This window comes from Bos mutus, chromosome 16, assembly GCF_027580195.1.
Source record: "Bos mutus isolate GX-2022 chromosome 16, NWIPB_WYAK_1.1, whole genome shotgun sequence".
Classification (NCBI taxonomy): Eukaryota; Metazoa; Chordata; class Mammalia; order Artiodactyla; family Bovidae; genus Bos; species Bos mutus.
This window is the reverse complement of record NC_091632.1, coordinates 31,012,453-31,030,234: the sequence shown is the minus strand read 5'-3', so window position 1 is coordinate 31,030,234 and position 17,782 is coordinate 31,012,453. Positions and strand designations below refer to the sequence as shown.

The 17,782-nt window shown below is 40.3% G+C and overlaps 2 protein-coding genes across 3 annotated transcripts in view; one reads left to right on the top strand and one right to left on the bottom strand.

Annotated features, from left to right (window-relative positions):
- LOC102287883 (ankyrin repeat domain-containing protein 45) overlaps positions 1-5,293 on the bottom strand; it is a 150,434-nt gene extending 145,141 nt beyond the window's left edge. Inside the window, exons 1-2 of the mRNA XM_070384929.1 lie at positions 5,233-5,293; positions 463-832 (exon numbers count right to left, since the gene is read on the bottom strand). Coding sequence (XP_070241030.1) covers positions 463-817 — 355 coding nt within the window. The 5' untranslated portion in view covers positions 818-832; positions 5,233-5,293. The remainder of the gene's footprint in view (positions 1-462; positions 833-5,232) is intronic.
- A 41-nt stretch (positions 5,294-5,334) lies between these two features.
- KLHL20 (kelch like family member 20) overlaps positions 5,335-17,782 on the top strand; it is a 71,630-nt gene continuing 59,182 nt past the window's right edge. Inside the window, exon 1 of one of the 2 annotated variants that reach the window (XM_070384915.1) lies at positions 5,335-5,447. The gene's annotated coding sequence lies outside the window, so the exon portion shown is untranslated. The remainder of the gene's footprint in view (positions 5,448-17,782) is intronic. The other variant, XM_005890837.2, reaches the window with a different exon arrangement.

Below are 17,782 nucleotides of genomic sequence, written 5' to 3'. Positions count from 1 at the left end.
CAATCTGAAAAAAACAGTGACTTAATTTAGAGCTAATTGAATAATGAATATAAAAATGAATAAATCTTCTAAGGAAATAGGTAATAAGATTATTGAGCATTTACTATATACCAACTTTATATTATCATACTTAAGCCTCATAACCTACAAGGAAAACCCTATAAAGAAAATACAATCATCCTCATTTAGTAGATGAAACAGAGACACAAAATGATTAGGTAACTTGCCCAAGTCACCCAGTTAATAAATATCAAAGTCTGTATTCTTAATTACTAAGCTATACTATAATAACATGCATATACACACATTCATATATATATATATACACACACACACACACACACACACACAACATACGCAAAATTTAAAGCAGGGACATCAAATTTATCCAAATTTAAAGATAATACATGGAATCTTTAGGTAGTTATAAGTAATAGTGATGAGAGAAAAAAGACAAAATACCTCTGGTGGTTTTCTCATTCAGATTCACACCATATTTGGCCAAAGCTCTAATCACATCACTTTGCCCAGCCATGCAAGCTGCATACAGCAAATTTCTCCCAACGATGTCTTCCTCCAAGAGTAGCTGCATGGCCTGCTCATGGTGAGAGTTCTCAGGATCCTCAAAAATCTTCTGCAAACCTTCTACATCCCCTGTGAGAGCAGGTGGTAAGAGGGGGTTAATGGTGGCAGTTTCCTCTGCTTCTTTGGATTCTTCTTCTTCTTCACTATCATCTTCTTCTTCCTCTTCTTCTTGTGGTGAGGAAAATATTAATTTTTCTGAACTCTCTGACTCTGGGGGTATTTCTGACTCCATTAACTCCAAAAATACCTGAGATCAAAAAAGAGAAAAAGTAATAGAAACATACTCAAACAAATCAGCATTTGTTTATTTACTTGTTTGATCAGTCAACTGACAATATGAATGGAATGAAAATAGTTGGTTCAAAATAATTATAAAATAAGATACTTCATTCATTCAATCAGTAAAGTTTTTCATGCACCAATAGACTGCCTGAGTACATACTAAAATGCTGAATGTGTGATGCAAACAGTAAATTCAATAGGAACAGGAGAAAAAACATCAATGTGGGTGAGATTCATTAGGAAAAGATTGAAAGAGAATGTTAAAGGGACTCATCTGTTTAAACAAGGATCCATGTTGGGGAGAAGTAATCAATACAGTTGGATCATTGAAGCCAGATTATTAAGACCTTAAAAATTAGGTCACTTTGCCAACAAAGGTCCATATAGTCAAAGCTATGGTTTTTCCAGGAGTCAAGTACAGATGGGAGAGGTGGACCAGAAAGAAGGCTGATGCTTTCCAACTGTGGAACTGAAGAAGACTCTTGAGAGTCCCCTGGACAATAAGGAGATCAAACCAGTTAATCCTAAAGGAAATAGATCCTGAATATACATTGGAAGGACTGATGCTGAACCTGAAGCTCCAACACTTTGGCCACCCTTTGTGAAAAGCCGACTCACTGGAAAAGACCTTGAAGCTGGGAAAGACTGAAGGCAGGAGGAGAAGGGGCAACAGAGGATTAAATGATTGAATGGCATCATCAACTCAACACACATGAGTTTGAGCAACTCCAGGAGATAGTGAAGGACAGGGAAGCCTGGCATGCTGTAGTCCATGGAGTTGCAAAGAGTCGGATACAACTTGGCAACTGAACAACAACAATGTGAAACGAGCAAAACTGTGTGGTAGTTTGAACATTCTTTGGCATTGTCTTTCTTAGGGATTGGAATGAAAACGGACCGCTTCCAGTCCTGTGGCCACTACTGAGTTTTCCAAATTTGCTGGCATATCGAGGCAGGACTTCCACACCATCATCTTTTAGGATCTGAAACAGCTCAGCTGGAATCCCATCACCTCCACTAGCTTTGTTCATAGTAAAGCTTCCTAAGAGCCACCTGACTTCACACTCCAGGATATCTGGCTCTAGGTGAGTGAACACATCATTGTAGTTCTCTGGGTCATGAAGATCTTTTTTGATCACAGATAGTTCTATGTATTCTTGCCACCTCTTCTTAATATCTTCTGCTTCAGTTCAGTTCAGTCACTCAGTCATGTCCGACTCTTTTCGACCCCATGAATCGCAGCACGCCAGGCCTCCCTGTCCATCACCAACTCCCGGAGTTCACTCAAACTCATGTCCATCGAGTCGGTGATACCATCCAGCCATCTCATCCTCTGTAGTCACCTTCTCCTCCTGCCCCCAAACCCTCCCAGCATCAGGGTCTTTTCCAATGAGTCAACTCTTCACATGAGGTGGCCAAAGTACTGGAGTTTCAGCTTTAGCATCAGTCCTTCCAATGAACACCCAGGACTGATCTCCTTTAGGATGGACTGGTTGGACCTCCTTGCAGTCCAAGGGACTCTCAAGAGTCTTCTCCAATACCACAGTTCAAAAGCATCAATTATTCGGCGCTCAGCTTTCTTCACAGTCCAACTCTCACATCCATACATGACCACTGGAAAAACCATAGCCTTGACTAGATGGACCTTTGTTGGCAAAGTAATGTCTCTGCTTTTGAATATGCTGTCTAGGTTGGTCATAACTTTCCTTCCAAGAAGTAAGTGTCTTTTAATTTCATGGCTGCAATCACCATCTGCAGTGATTTTGGAGCCCAAAAAAATAAAGTCTGATACTGTTTCCACTGTTTCCCCATCTATTTCCCATGAAGTGATGGGACCAGATGCCATGATCTTAGTTTTCTGAATGTTGAGCTTTAAGCCAACTTCTTCACTCTCCTCTTTCAGTTTCATCAAGAGGCTTTTTAGTTCCTCTTCACTTTCTGCCACAAGGGTGGTGTCATCTGCATATCTGAGGTTATTGATATTTCTCCCAGCAACCTTGATTCCAGCTTGTGCTTCTTCCAGCCCAGCGTTTCTCATGATGTACTCTGCATAGAAGTTAAATAAGCAGGGTTACAATATACAGCCTTGATGTACTCCTTTTCCTATTTGGAACCAGTCTGTTGTTCCATGTCCAGTTCTAACTGTTGCTTTCTGACTTGCATATAGGTTTCTCAAGAGGCAGGTCAGGTGGTCTGGTATTCCCATCTCTTTCAGAATTTTCCAGTTTTTTGTGATCCACACAGTCAAAGGCTTTGGCATAGTCAATAAAACAGAAATAGATGTTTTTCTGGAACTCTCTTGCTTTTTTTTTCTAAAACCAGCTTGAACATCTGGAAGTTCACGTTTCACATATTGCTGAAGACTGGCTTGGAGAATTTTGAGCATTACTTTACTAGCATGTGAGATGAGTGCAATTGTGCAGTAGTTTGAGCATTCTTTGGCTTTGCCTTTCTTTGGGATTGGAATGAAAACTGACCTTTTTCAGTCCTATGGCCACTGCTGAGTTTTCCAAATTTGCTGACATAGCGAGTACAGTGCTTTCACATCATCATCTTTCAGGGTTTCAAATAGCTCAACTGGAATTCCATCACCTCCACTAGCTTTGTTTGTAGTGATGATTCCTAAAGCCCTCTTGACTTCCCATTCCAGGATGTCTGGCTTTAGGTGAGTGATCACACCATCATGATTATCTGGGTCATGAAGATCTTTTTTGTATAGTCCTTCTGTGTATTCTTGCCACCTCTTCTTAATATCTTTTGCTTCAGTTAGGTCCATACCATTTCTATCCTTTACTGAGCCCATCTTTGCATAAGATGTTCCCTTGGTATCTCTATTTTTCTTGAAGAGATCTCTAGTCTTTCCCATCCTATTGTTTTCCTCTATTTCTTTGCATTGCTCACTTAAGAAGACTTTCTTATCTCTCCTTGGTATTCTCTGGAACTCTGTATTCAATTGGATATATCTTTCCCTTTTTCCTTTGCCTTTCACTTCTCTTCTTTCCTCGGCTATTTGTAAAGTCTCCTTAGACAACTTTTTAGATATTGAAAAAACTAATATGTTTGTTTTAGATAATAGTTTTTCCCATAAGAAATATGTAACTTATGTTTACTATGCAGTGGGTTTATGCTATTGTTAAAATAATTAATATATCTTTTTTTTAATTCTGTTTTAAGTTCTAATTCTTACTAGATTTGTAATAGTTACTGTATGGATAGACATTTTCTTGGCCCAGAAAAGTTCTAACATGAATCAAAACTGCAACCCCACCACACATAACCAACACTTCATACAGAACATGACCATGGAGAGGAGAGGAGGTCTGGAACTCTGAAGGCAGAATGACAGAGCAGACTATGAGTCAGAAGACCCATGTTTTAGTCCTGGTTTATTAATAATGCAACTTTTCTGAACTCATTCTCAACAATGAATTGAGAATAGCTCTGCCTTACTAAATTAGTGTGAATTTTAACTATAAAAGTTGCATTCTTTGGAGGCTGCTAAGGCCCTCATGGGGCTTCCTGGGTGGCTCAGTGGTAAAGAACCCACCTGCCAATGCAGGAGATGTGGGTTCCATCCCTGAGTCAGGAAGATCCCCTGGAGAAGAAAATGACAACCCACTCTAGTATTCTTGGGCTATAGTACATAGGGCCTCAAAGAGTTCAGTGCCACTTAGAAACTAAACAACAACAATGCACTCCTAATATAAAATCACATAGGTCTCTACTTCACAGACATCAGAGTCTGGTGGGAAAGACACAAGCAAATCAGCAATGATGCAGTGGGATAAAGGACGTGTTAAGTAAAGGGTGCTTGGAAAGGAAAGAAACTGGACTCCCCGGAAGGCTTCCCAGAAGAGGTGACAGTTGGTATTGAAGAGCAGGAGCCTTAAAAGAAGGTAATGGGATAAGCAAAAACAAAGGGCCAGGAAGGCAGACAAGGCTGTATGAAGTTGTAGAGGGATAAATCTCAAGGGCCTTTTAAACCAACTGAATTTTTTCTTCGAAAAATGTAGTCCCTTGAGGATTTTAAGTGCCAGCTCAAGGAGAAGGCCTCAAAGGGCTCCTAGGGTTAAACAAAGGGAACGCCGGAGGACGAGGATGCGGAGAGTGGCAGCCTCAGTGGAGAGCTGGGAGTGGGCCGGAGGGGACATATGAAGCACAGGGTCGGCCCTCGGGGCGCGACCCGCGACGCAGCGCTCGGTTCTGAGGCAAAGCCTGAGGACGCCGCGGTGGCGCTCACTCTCCTCTAGCCAAACCGAACAAAGTGGCAGGGAGATGCTAGTTCTCCTCAACACCCACGCGGTGCGCCGACCCTCGCCCCTCTGACCGCGGACCCAGACCCAGGACCTCCGGATTCAGACTCACCGTTCCCGAGGCCCCTGGATTGCGTGGTTACCATGGCGACGGCGCACCCGGCGCTCGGCAGCGCCACCCCAAGCGCTGCGACTGCGGCGCGCAAACGTCAAGGTTGCAAGGTGCAGGAAGCGAGAGGCGGGAGACGCGGGAGACGCGGGAGATTTCGTCAAAACTATTTAATTTGCTGTGTTTGGACGGCGGAGTGCGGGATTTTTCTGCATTTTGTAAGTTTACAGTTATATGGTCCATATTTATTTTACAACTTAAAAAATACAATTTTAAAATGAGATACGTGTGTTGGTTGCCAGCCAGTCTTAGTCTGACCTTTAGCCTTTAAACGGAAGAATTTTCTGGAAATATGAGGATGCAGTCTAAACTACGAAAGGTTGTAATTATAACGGGCAACTTGCTTAATTTTCTGGTTTACTAAGGCTCTTTCTCCTATGGTTTATGGTCATTGTCACCAACAAGAAACGTTACAAGAGACCTCACAAGTGCCAACTATGGCAGGGGCGGAAGCACCTTGGAAACTATTTCTCTTGATTCAGGAATTTAAGATACAAAACAGTTGACCTTTTAAAAAGGGGAGAATGATGGAGGTGGGATAGGAGCATCGAAAGAAACCAGCAGAGAAGGGCAAAGCTTGCCCAGAAATTATGTAAATATTCACATCGATCACGGAGTGAAAACCGTCAAGTTTTTGTACTGAAGAGGAAAACATTCATTTCTTTACTATTTCTACAAGGAAGCATTAAGGAGGAGGTAATTTTAGAGGAACTCTATAGACATTTTAGCTGGAGGCTAAATAGCCTAGTGTTAAAGCGAACATTTGGCTTAGGCCCAAGCAAACTGTCACTATCATAGTTCTGAACTTCTGGAATACAAGAGTAATTTTGAAAAAAAAATTGAAGTATAATACTAAAATTTCTTATTCAAATAAGTTGTGGTAATCAGAATTGTAGAGTTGACATTGCAGTCGAAAACAATAGTCTAGAAGCTTTGTCAGCTCTTGGCTTCCTCCTGCCATCCCTGATATAGCACATTTGCTTTACTAAACACTCATTTCCTACTGAAGTTGGTGGAAGAGCAAGACATGTTAGGTGTTTCACTTTTAATATGTTCCTTTTCGTAGTATTTAGTTTCAGGAGAGTCTTTTAGTGTCTGGATGCAAGATGACTTATGATGCATGATTGTGCATGATTCTGTTTTTAATTAATCTTCATTGGATGTATTTGTGTATTCCCAAATACAAGTGTTTCTTGAAAGTCTAAAATTGAATTAAATAACTAAAAAATAAATAGAGTGCTTAAAGATTATTTGTAGGACTCTGAAAGCCAGGAAGAATGGGAAGACATTAAATAGGTCTGAGAATACTAGAAACAGAGGAGCCTTGTTCTATTCTTAACTTCATGTCAGAAACAGCTGCATGATTCATTGGGGCAGGCTAGGTTTGAAACTCGGAGAAGGCAGTGGCACCCCACTCCAGTACTCTTGCCTGGAAAATCCCATGGATGGAGGAGCCTGGAAGGCTGCAGTCCATGGGGTCGCTAAGAGTCGGACACGACTGAGCGACTTCACTTTTCACTTTCATGCATTGGAGAAGGAAATGGCAACCCACTCCAGTGTTCTTGCCTGGAGAATCCCAGGGACGGTGGAGCCTGGTGGACAGCCGTCTATGGGGTCGCACAGAGTCGACACGACTGAAGCAACTTAGCAGCAGCAGGTTTGAAACTGGCCTTAGGAAAGAGATTCCTGCCTCTACCATGGACCAAGTGCAGCAGATAGACTCCTACCATCACTTCTAACTCCCATGCCCCTCACCGAAAGCTTAAGATGAGAGTATTGAACAGAGAGCATTGGATCTGAAGGAGACAAATTAATGTACCAGAGGCGTATCAGCAACAACCTGTGAGTGCTATCAATGGGGGTCAAGGAATACAGTGAAGGCTTGTTGTACAGAAGACTTAAGGAACAGAGAAAATAAGCAGTCTTCAAGCCCCCCTGAAATTAGGTCAGCTTCAAGAAATTATGGTAGAAAGCTTTCCAAATTGATTGAATTTAAATTTTTTCTACTCTAAGAGAATGGGTCCTCGGAGTAGACTTTAAATTATTTTAATTATTGTATTTCTTGAATTCCATACTTTTATACTAAGAATTGCATTCTTTTTAAAATATTTTTTTTATTTAAAAAAAATTTTGGCCACACCACATGACATATGGGATTCTAGTTCCCTGACAAGGGATTGAATCCACATCCCATACATTGGAAGCTTGGAGATTAACCACTGGACTGCCAAGGAAGTCCCAGAATTATACTCTTTATACAATTTTATTTCTGATAAAATAATAGGATAAGTTAACTAGTTGAGAAAGTTACTCTAAGGTAACTCTATGTACTGTGTTGTTGTTTAGTTGCTTAGTTGTGTCCTACTCATTGCGACCCCATGGACTGAATGAAGCCCGCCAGGCTCCTCTGTCCATGGGATTCTCCAGGCACAAATACTGGAGTGGGTTGCCATGCCCTCCTCCAGGGGATCTTCCCAACCCATGGATCAAACCCACGTCTCCTGCATTGGTAGGCAGATTCTTTACCACTGAGCCACCAGGGAAGCCTCTTAATGTGCTATATTAATATTTATATTTTTTTACTGAAGTCCTATCGTGTGCTGAATACTGTGCTAAGTGATTCATATAAATAGTATCCAATCCTCAGAGCACCTCAATGAAAGTGGTATTTTATTCTTCAAACTAAGCAAACTCAGCAAAGTTGAGTCACCTACCTAAGACCACACAGCAAGGAAAGGGCTGAACCAGAATTTAAACCTAGATCAGTCTGGGTTTAAATTACCACAGGATTGCCACCAGTTAGCTATAGACTAATTACGTGTTAGAGGATGCCTGTCCAAACTGATAAGTTAATTTTAAAATATCTTGAGCCATTATTTTGGCAGTGATTAGATAATAGTGCCACTCCTGGTGTATGACAACAGGACTGTTTCTGCATATAACTAATCTCCACAGCTGAAACTTGAGGAAGGAGGTACTGAACATCCATTGTTTGTGCCTGCCCCTCCTTCCTCTTCTGGTAACAGCACACAGTTTTCTAGTACAGAATCCCTTTCATATACTCTCAGCCTGTGTTTGGATGGGGCTGATCCCACTCCAGATCAAGTCCTGGCTAAGCAGTGTTTTCTTCACCCCTGGCCACAGTGATTAGATCAGGAAAAGGCATGGAACATAGATCAGTGTAATCAAAGCTAGACCTGAATTTTTGCCAGAGCAGTATGTAAATAGGCATTCTTTTTTCAGCAAGATTTGATGAAAGGAGGTCAGGCTGAGTTGCCAGTACCATCTTGCCACCATGTGGAGAGAGCTTGACAGAGCAACAGAAGAGCCAAGAAGTGAATCCTGAGGGTGCCACTTGAGCTCTGGAGCTAGAATACCCAATGCCATTTTTTACCTTCCTTTTTCAATTGTGTAAGTCAATAAATTACTTTTTTCTAATTAATCCAAAAGAGATTGGATTTTTGTTACTTGCAACATCATTGCCCCATAATATGGAGGAGGCAGGAGGGGGAATATATAGGATGGCTTTATTTTAGAAACATGCTATCCTTAGGGGTAAATACCTCAAATTTGGAATGGATAATATTGCAGTTATGTGTTTCACTTACGGATGAACAACTGTGCTTGATATTATAGGTTAGTTGATCAATGTTAATCTGGAGGCAGATTTCTAGTAAAATGCCCTAATATTCTGCCACCCTCTTGATTTCAACATCTTTGAGTTAGTGACTTAAGTGTAAATATATAAGACATATTTATCAGATAACCAAAGGCTTGTAATAATGAATAATATGATAGTGGGTAGCAAAGTGAAAATCCAAACTCAAAAGATAACTAGAAATTCAACAGGCAGAGGAGTGGGAAATGGCAATCCAAAAGAAATGTAAAATTCACGGAGGCACAAAGTAAACAGCAAAGTGCATTAGTGAAACCTAAGTGGGTTGAAACAGCAAGAGTATGTGTTGGGGATAGAGGTAAGAGGTGTAGTTAGAAACATTGGAAGAGGTCAGACAGCAATGGGGAGAATGGTTTGGAGAGGACGAAATCGTAGACAAAGAGGAGCCTAAGTTGTTCCTGGGTTTCTGTCTCTTGTGACCAGGTGGCTTGTGGTTTCCTAAATATGGATTTAGGGACAGAACCAGGATAATGAGTTCAGTCTTAAAAAAATAAAGATAGATATATCGGTCTGCCTGATATCAGCGAACATATTATTTTAATCCAAAGCTTAGTAGACACAACTTAGCTGTTTTTTAGTCACTAAGTCATGTCTGACTCTTTTGTGACTCCCATGGACTGTAGCCCATCAAGCTCTTCTGTCCGTGGGATTTCCCAGGCAAGAATACTGGAATGGGTTGCCATGTCCTTCTCCAGGGGATCTGCCCAACCCAGCGATGGAACTGCTTCTCCTGCATTAGTAGGCAGATTCTCTACCACTGAGCCACCAGGCAAGCCCTAGTAGACAAGTGAAAAGTCATTCAGTCATACCCAACTCTTTGTGACCCCTTCTCCAGAACCATGCTACATAGTCTGTGCTAATAATGTGCTTTATGGCAGGGCCATGATCCATGCAGTATCAGCTCAGCCTCCGGAGTCATCTGTAACATCCCCAGGACAATCAATAAGCCCAGTTTTTAATTGGCATCTCCTACCATCAGTCTCAGAGAAGGCAATGGCACCCCATTCCAGTACTCTTGCCTGGAAAATCCCCTGGACGGAGGAGCCTGGTAGGCTGCAATCCATGGGGTCGCTAAGAGTCAGACACGACTGAGCGACTTCACTTTCACTTTTCACTTTCATGCATTGGAGAAGGAAATGGCAGCCCACTCCAGTGTTCTTGCCTGGAGAATCCCAGGGATGGGGGAGCCTGGTGGGCTGCAATCTATGGGGTCGAACAGAGTCGGACACGACTGAAGTGACTTAGCATACCATCAGTCTGGGCTGCAGTTGGCGAGCCACTACTGAACTTATTAGTGATTCTGGGTACCCTTCTCTCTAGCACCTTCCCTTTTGGTAAATGGTATCTCCTCTAGTCTGTCCCATGGATATTATTGCCTGGTGAGTCTTCCAGGCTTATGTCCATTTTAGCATGCTCACTTCTTTGAACTTTAAATCCCTTGATCTACTGTCTTGCATGGCAGTTCAATCTTCTTCATTTAATATGAGTCATCATACTTTCCATATGTATGAAACCATTCTGACAGCATGTTTACCCCATTTCCTGAGATCCTTGTCAGGTTGTTAAATCCTGTAACCCAAGAGAGTTGCTTCCAAATTATTAATTAAACTGCCTTAGAAACTCTGTATTCTATCCACATTGATCCAGCACTCTCAGAATTCAGTCCCATGTGTACTCACCAAGACATCCTGAACTCCTAGGATATAGTCCCTTTTACTCCATCATCATGTATACCCTCCTGGATCCTGAACACCTTGTCCCTTTCCTTCATTTTCAAGTCCATTACATCCCTAGCCAGGTTAGTTAGTGACTTAATTCTCCTGGCTCAAAGGGTTCATGGATCTTTGGGAATTAAATATTTCTAGGTACATGACCCCAGATATCACCATTCCATGTGTCAAGGTCCCACTTTTTCCTAATTAGCGCCATGTCCTTGGCATACTGGGGACTTCCCTGGTGGTCTAGTGGTTGAGTCTGCCTTGCAATTCAGAGGATGAGGGTTCAATCCCTAGTCAGGGAACCAAGATCCCACTAAGATCCAACATGCTGTGGAGCAACTAAGCCTGCATGCCACAACTAGAGAGCCTGCAATTAAGACCCAATGCCCACACCATCTTACCTGTCTCCTGAGAAACAACAGTTAGAATCCTGTATGGAACAACTGATTGGTTCAAGATTGAGAAAGGAGTACAACTGTTTGTTTAACCTATACGCTGAGACATCATGAGAAATGACGGGCTGGATGAGTTACAAGCTGGAATCAAGATACGTGGGAGAAATAACAACCTCAAGTATGCAGATGATACCACTCTAATGGCAGAAGGTGAAGAGGAACTAAAGAGCCTCGATGAGAGTGGAGGAGGAGAGTGAAAGTGTTGGCTTACAACTAAATATTAAAAAAACATCCAGCCCCATTACTTCATGGCAAATAGAAGGGGAAAAGGTGGAAGTTTTTTCAGATTTCCTTTTCCCTATGCTCTAAATTCACTATGCATTACAGGATTCACTATATGCCAATTTGTCATTCAGTTAGGTCCAATTGTTTTTCAATATTCAGGTATTGCTTCTTTCTCTTTTGATTAAATTTTATTTAAAAATTGTTAAAAGGGGATGACAGAGGATGAGATGGCTGGATGGCATCACCAACTCCATGCACATGAGTTTGAGTGAACTCTGGGAGTTGGTGATGGACAGGGAGGCCTGGCGTGCTGTGCTTCATGGGGTCGCAAAGAGTCGGGCACGACTGAGCGACTGAACTGAACTGAACTGAACTGAAAGATGTTTAAATAAAATGTCTTTAATTTTATTGAAATAAAAATTTTATTTAATAAGATAATAAGTAATAAATTTTATTTAAGTAAAAATATAGCTTCTTTAAATGAATTTTTAGTTATTAACATTTAATAAATAAAAATATAAAATTGAATACTTTCAGAGATATCTGACTTCTGTCCTTGATTTCTCTGTTCCTTCCTTTCCCCTCTAGCTAACCATTTTTATTCTAAGTTTATCTTTCTATTTAAAAAAAATAAGTACATACAGTATTTACATCACACATATTTCTATACCCTTTTAAAAGCAAAGTTAACATATTATAAACACTGTTCACTTAGGTTTTATTTCTTAACAATATATCCTAAAGATTGCACTGTGCAAGTATACAGAGATCATCCTCATTTCTTTTTTTAGCTGAATAATCCTATTATGTGGCTATCCTATTGCTTATTCAATCAGTCCCCTATTGAGAAGCCTTGGGGTTGTTTCCATGCGTTTGCTTCCAAAAAGAATCCTGCAGTTAATAACCTGATGCATAATTCTTTTTTCATTTTTGCAAGTATTTCCTTGGGATAGTGAGATTGCTGAGTTAGAGGGTAAATGCAAATATAATTTTGCTAAATCTTACCAAAACCCTGCCCAAAGAAGTTCAATCATTTTGCACACACACCAGCAATTAATGAGAATGCCTCCTTCCCCACAGTCATGCCAACAAAGCAGATTGTCCAGTTCTGGATTTTTGCCTACTGGTAGGTCTTCAGTTCGGTTCAGTTCAGTTCAGTCGCTCAGTCGTGCCCGACTCTTTGCAACCCCATGAATCGCAGCACACCAGGCCTCCCTGTCCATCACCAACTCTGGGAGTTCACTCAGACTCATGTCCATCGAGTCAGTGATGCCATCCAGCTATCTCATCCTTAGTGTAGCTATAATTTGCAATTTATTTTATTTTGAGCGAGACTGAATATATTTGCAAGAGTTTAAGGATCATTTCTATTTCTGTGAACTGCCTGTCCATATGTTTGCCAGAGTATCTGTATTATTTCTTCTTTCTCCATTTTTAGAAGATCTAGTACATTATGAATCCTATATTGCAAATATGTTTTTCCTAATTGTCATTTTCTTAACTTCATTTGTAATATTTTTTCCATGGAAACTTTTTTATGCATTCAAATTTGTCAATCTTTTTGCCTCTAGATTTTGATTTATAGTCAGGGAAGTTTTCCTGCATATTTAATAAAAAAAAAATCCATCCTTGTTTTCTTGTACTATTTTAGATTTTCATTACTTGCATTTAAACTTCTGATACATCTGGTTGTTGTGGGGTAGAAAGACCCAGCTCCTTTATTCCAACTTGTGACAACTCTGAAGGGCCATCCCTGCTTCTGAACTTCCCATAGTGTCATCATAGACCTTCATAGAGGTCTTTGTTGAAACTACAGTGGGGTCCAGCTCCTTATGCAGAGTACATTCAATGTTACCTTTTTCCATAGTTACATTGTATCATTTATGAAACAGTCCATGTATTCCTGACTGATGTGAGATAACAGCTTTATCAGGTGCTAAATTTCCATGTGTTCTTTGGTTTATTTCTGGATTTTTCTACCCTGCTTTATTCATCTGTCTGTTCATACACCAAAATCACAGTTTTAACTATAGAGGTTTTAGAACATGTTGTACTAATATCTGTTAGCGTGAGCCCTCCCATTTCCTGCTTCCATTTTTAGTCTGTTTCTGGATATTCTTATTTGTCTGTTCTTCCATATGAATGTTATAATCAACTCAGCTAACTCTGTCAAAACTCTAATATTAATTTACGTGGATTGCATTAAATTTATAAATGTATTTATGGAGCACCGTCATCTCTATAAAGCTGAGTTGTCTTCTCCAGTAACAAGAATGTCTTTCTCCTGCATTGCAAGTGGATTCTTTACCACTGAGTCACTGGGAAAACCCAGTATCTGAATAGAACTCATCCAAGAGAATTTACTCTTTTCCTCAGTAATATGTTCACAGCATGCTTAGAGGTATCCTTTTTCTTATTTAATCTCCATTTCTTTACTTGTGGGAATAGCTCTAAAGTCTGCCTGCATTTTTATGGACTTCAGTTACCTATTGCCTCCTAAGTTATTAATAATGAAATAAAATTGTACCCATTTGTGATTTTGTCATTGTTGTTGTTCAGTTGCTAAGTTTTGTCCAATTCTTTGCAACCCTATAGACTGCAGCACACCAGCCTTCCGTGTCCTTCACTATCTCCCAGAGTTTGCTCAAACTCATGTTCACTGAGTCGGTTATGCCATCCAACCATCTCATCCTCTGTCATCCCTTTCTCCTCCTGCCCTTAATCTTTTCCAGCATCGGGGTCTTTTCCAGTGAGTTGGCTCTTCACATCAGGTGGCCAAAATATTGGAGCTTCAGCTTCAGCATCAGTCCTTCCAATGAATATCCAGGGGTGATTCCATTTATGATTGGTGTTACTTAAATGTTAGATTGTTTCTCTACCACAAAATAATCCCATTTTGTGAAATGACTTTGCTTTACCCTAGCTAATAACTTATTCATCATATGACTGGAGTGTTAGTAGGAGGCAGGGAACAGATTTGAATTTGAAACTAATTTAGGTCACTTTCTCCTTAATGAAAGCAGTGGGACTCTGGAGGCAATCACATCACATGCCTTCACATTTAAATGCAGAGGGTTCACAGTATATTGAAGGCATACAGCCAACTCAGATTTAGAACCTCTGAATTAGGTGCTGACTAGTCCTATAGATTTTGATAGGCTTTAATTATGAGTCTAAATTTATCCTGTGGATAACTGAGAATCTATATTATATTTTAAGCAAGGGTGGAATGTGATTAAGTTATAGTTTTTAAGGAGCATAATTAAATCAAATCATTTAAAGGAGGTTCAAACATTAACATATTTGCCATTCAAACAGTAACAATTTGCCTATAATTCATATACATATTTTAAAGATAAAAGCAATACCTAGTTGGGATCTAGTTCCCTGACCAGGGATCAGACTCAGGCCCCCTGCATTAGGAGAACAGAGTCTTAGCCACTGGACCACCTAGGAAGTCCCTCCACATTTTCTTTATCCATTCATACATCGATGGACACAGATTGTTTCCATGTTTTGACTATTGTATATGATGCAGCAATGAACTTGGAAGTGTATATATCTTTTTAAGTTAGTGTTTTCATTTTCTTCAGATAAATACTCAGAATTGCTGGATCATATGGTAGCTCTGTTTCTAATTTTTTGAGGAACCTCTATACTGTTTTCCATAATGGTTGCACTAGTTTACATTCCCACCAACAGTACACAGTATTCCCTTTTCTCCACATTTTCACTGATATTTTGGCTGCTCTGGGTCTTGGATGCTGTGTAGGCTTTTCCTTAGTTGCAGAGAGAGGGGCTACTCTAGTTGCAGTGTGTAGGTTTCTCATTTCAGTGGCTTCTCTTGTTGCAAAGGACAGGCTTTAGGGTGCTTGGGCTTCAGTAGTTGTGGCTCATGGGTTCAGTATTTTCAGCACACAGACTCAATAATTGTGGTGCATAGACTCATGTGGGATCATGCATCATGTGGGATCTGTGTGGGATCATGCACCATGTGGATCAGGTATCCAACTGTCTCGTGCGTTGGCTGGCAGATCCACTGCACCATCAGGGGAGCTGACCTGACTTCTTGTCTTTTTGATTACAGCCATTCTAAAAGGTGTGAGGTGATATCTCATTGTAATTTCGATTTGCATTTCCCTGGTCATTAGTGATGCTGAGCAAATTTTCATGTGCCTGTTGGCCGTCTGTAAGTCTTTGGGAAAATGTGTATCCAGATCATCTGCCCATTTAAATTAGATTGCTTTTTGTTTGTTTTCTGCTGTTCAGTTGTGTGAGTTCTTTTTATATTTTGGATACTAACCCCTTATCAGATATATGTGTTGCAAATGTTTTCTCCCATTTAGCAGGTTGCCTTTTTGCTTTGTGCAGAAGCTTTTCCCACAATTCATAGTGATAGATTTTTAAATTTTAAGATGAGGGGGAGTGGTGTTAGATTGATTTTATTTAAGTGAATACTTCATTACCTACTAGCTTAACACTAACTAGCTGCAGAATCTTAAGTCAGTGATTTAATTACCTGTATGCCTCAACATCCTCATCTGTAGAGTGGGGATAATCTGTCTCTCCTAGTGTTTTGTTTTTAAGGCTGTTTTTGTAGAATTTGTGGTGATTATCTAATACTTCCTATAGCACCATGAATATTTTAATGTGCTTTTTTTCCATTTTACAGAGGAGTTTATGTAAGTACAACTGGGTTGTTTACTCGAGATCCATGTTCATCGCTGTTAAATCATAGATTTAAATTGATGTTACCTAAAACCAACCATATTCCAATTCAAAGATCCTAAAAATCCCTAGGATGTCCTATACCCCCTGTCAAAATTCACTGCTTTCTGGCTTAGTCTTATTATTTTGCACTCGAAGTCTACCTCAAATTCCCAGATGAGAAGTAAAAACTGAGAGCATCTTAGTGTCTACATTTGGTTCCTTTATAGGTCATTCGCACACTCTAGGCCTAATGATTAGCTATGAAAGGCAGCTATTTTGTATTATAGCCATTAATTAATTATATGATTGATTCATACAAAGGAAAAATATCTTTATTAAAGTCCCCAAATTTAAATAAAACCAGCCTTTATTTACCATCAATCATAGCAAGAACATTTCTGGAAATATTCATCCATATTCTTTCCCACATGTGATTGTCCCTGTAGTTAATAATGGAACATCTGCATTTTCCTCTTCTAATTTTCAAGGTTTTGAATTTAGGATCAATTGTTAAACCTAAATTGAGCTGAAATATCTCCACATATTTTTCCAGAGAATTTAAAATAAAATCAGAATTTCTTACAATAGCCTAGAAGACAGTATATGACCTTGTTCTTGCCTATTGCTCTTTGTTGTTGTCGTTCAGTCACCCAGTCATGTCCAACTCTTTGCAACCCCATGAACTGCAATACCCCAGCCCTCCCTGTTCCTCACCATCTCCCAGAGTTTGCCTAAGTTCATGTTCATTGCATCAGTGATGCCATCCAGCTATCTCATCCTGTGACACCCTCTTCTCCTTCTCCCCGTAATCTTTCCCAGGATCAGGGACTTTTCCAATGAGTCGTCTGTTCGCATCAGATGACCAAAATACCTATTTCTCTTACCTCATGTCTAATATTCAGAGAACGCAATGGCACCCGACTCCAGTACTCTTGCCTAGAAAACCCCATGGACGGAGGAGTCTGGTAGGCTACAGTCCATGGGATCGCGAAGAGTTGGACACGACTGGGCAACTTCAGTTTCACTTTTCACTTTTCACTTTCATCCATTGGAGAAGGAAATGGCAACCCACTCCAGTGTTCTTGCCTGGAGAATCCCAGGGACAGGGGGAGCCTGGTGGGCTGCCGTCTCTGGGATTGCACAGAGTCGGACACGACTGAAGCAAATTAGCAGCAGCAGCAGCATGTCTAATATTATTTCTAGTCAAACTGGCCTTTTCTAGGTTCATTAAACAGGAAGAGCTCATTTATGCTTCAGGTCCTTTCCCTTTGCTATTCACTGTACCTGAAACACTCTTCTCCCAGCTTTCCACCTGGATGTTTCTCCCTCACCTTTCAGATCTCAACCTACCTCCTCAGAGAGTGCTTCCCTGACCATGTTATTTAAAGTAGTCTCAAAATACTCACTCTCCATACCATCACCTGTTTGGCTCCTTCCTAGATGGCATTTGCCAGTGGCTGAAATTATTTTACTTAGTTATTTACTTGATTAGTCTATATCCTTTTACACACATTAGTATGCTTCTGGCTGCTAGTAATAGAAACCCCCATTTAAAAATATGATTTTTATTATTTCATATAACTACAATCCAGCAACAAGAAAGTCTGTGGGCAAGGGAGAATGAGTAGTTTAAAAATTCAATTGAAGGACCCAAATTCTTTCAGTCTCTCTGTTCTACCTCCCTTATTGTCTAGCTTCATTCTCCTCTG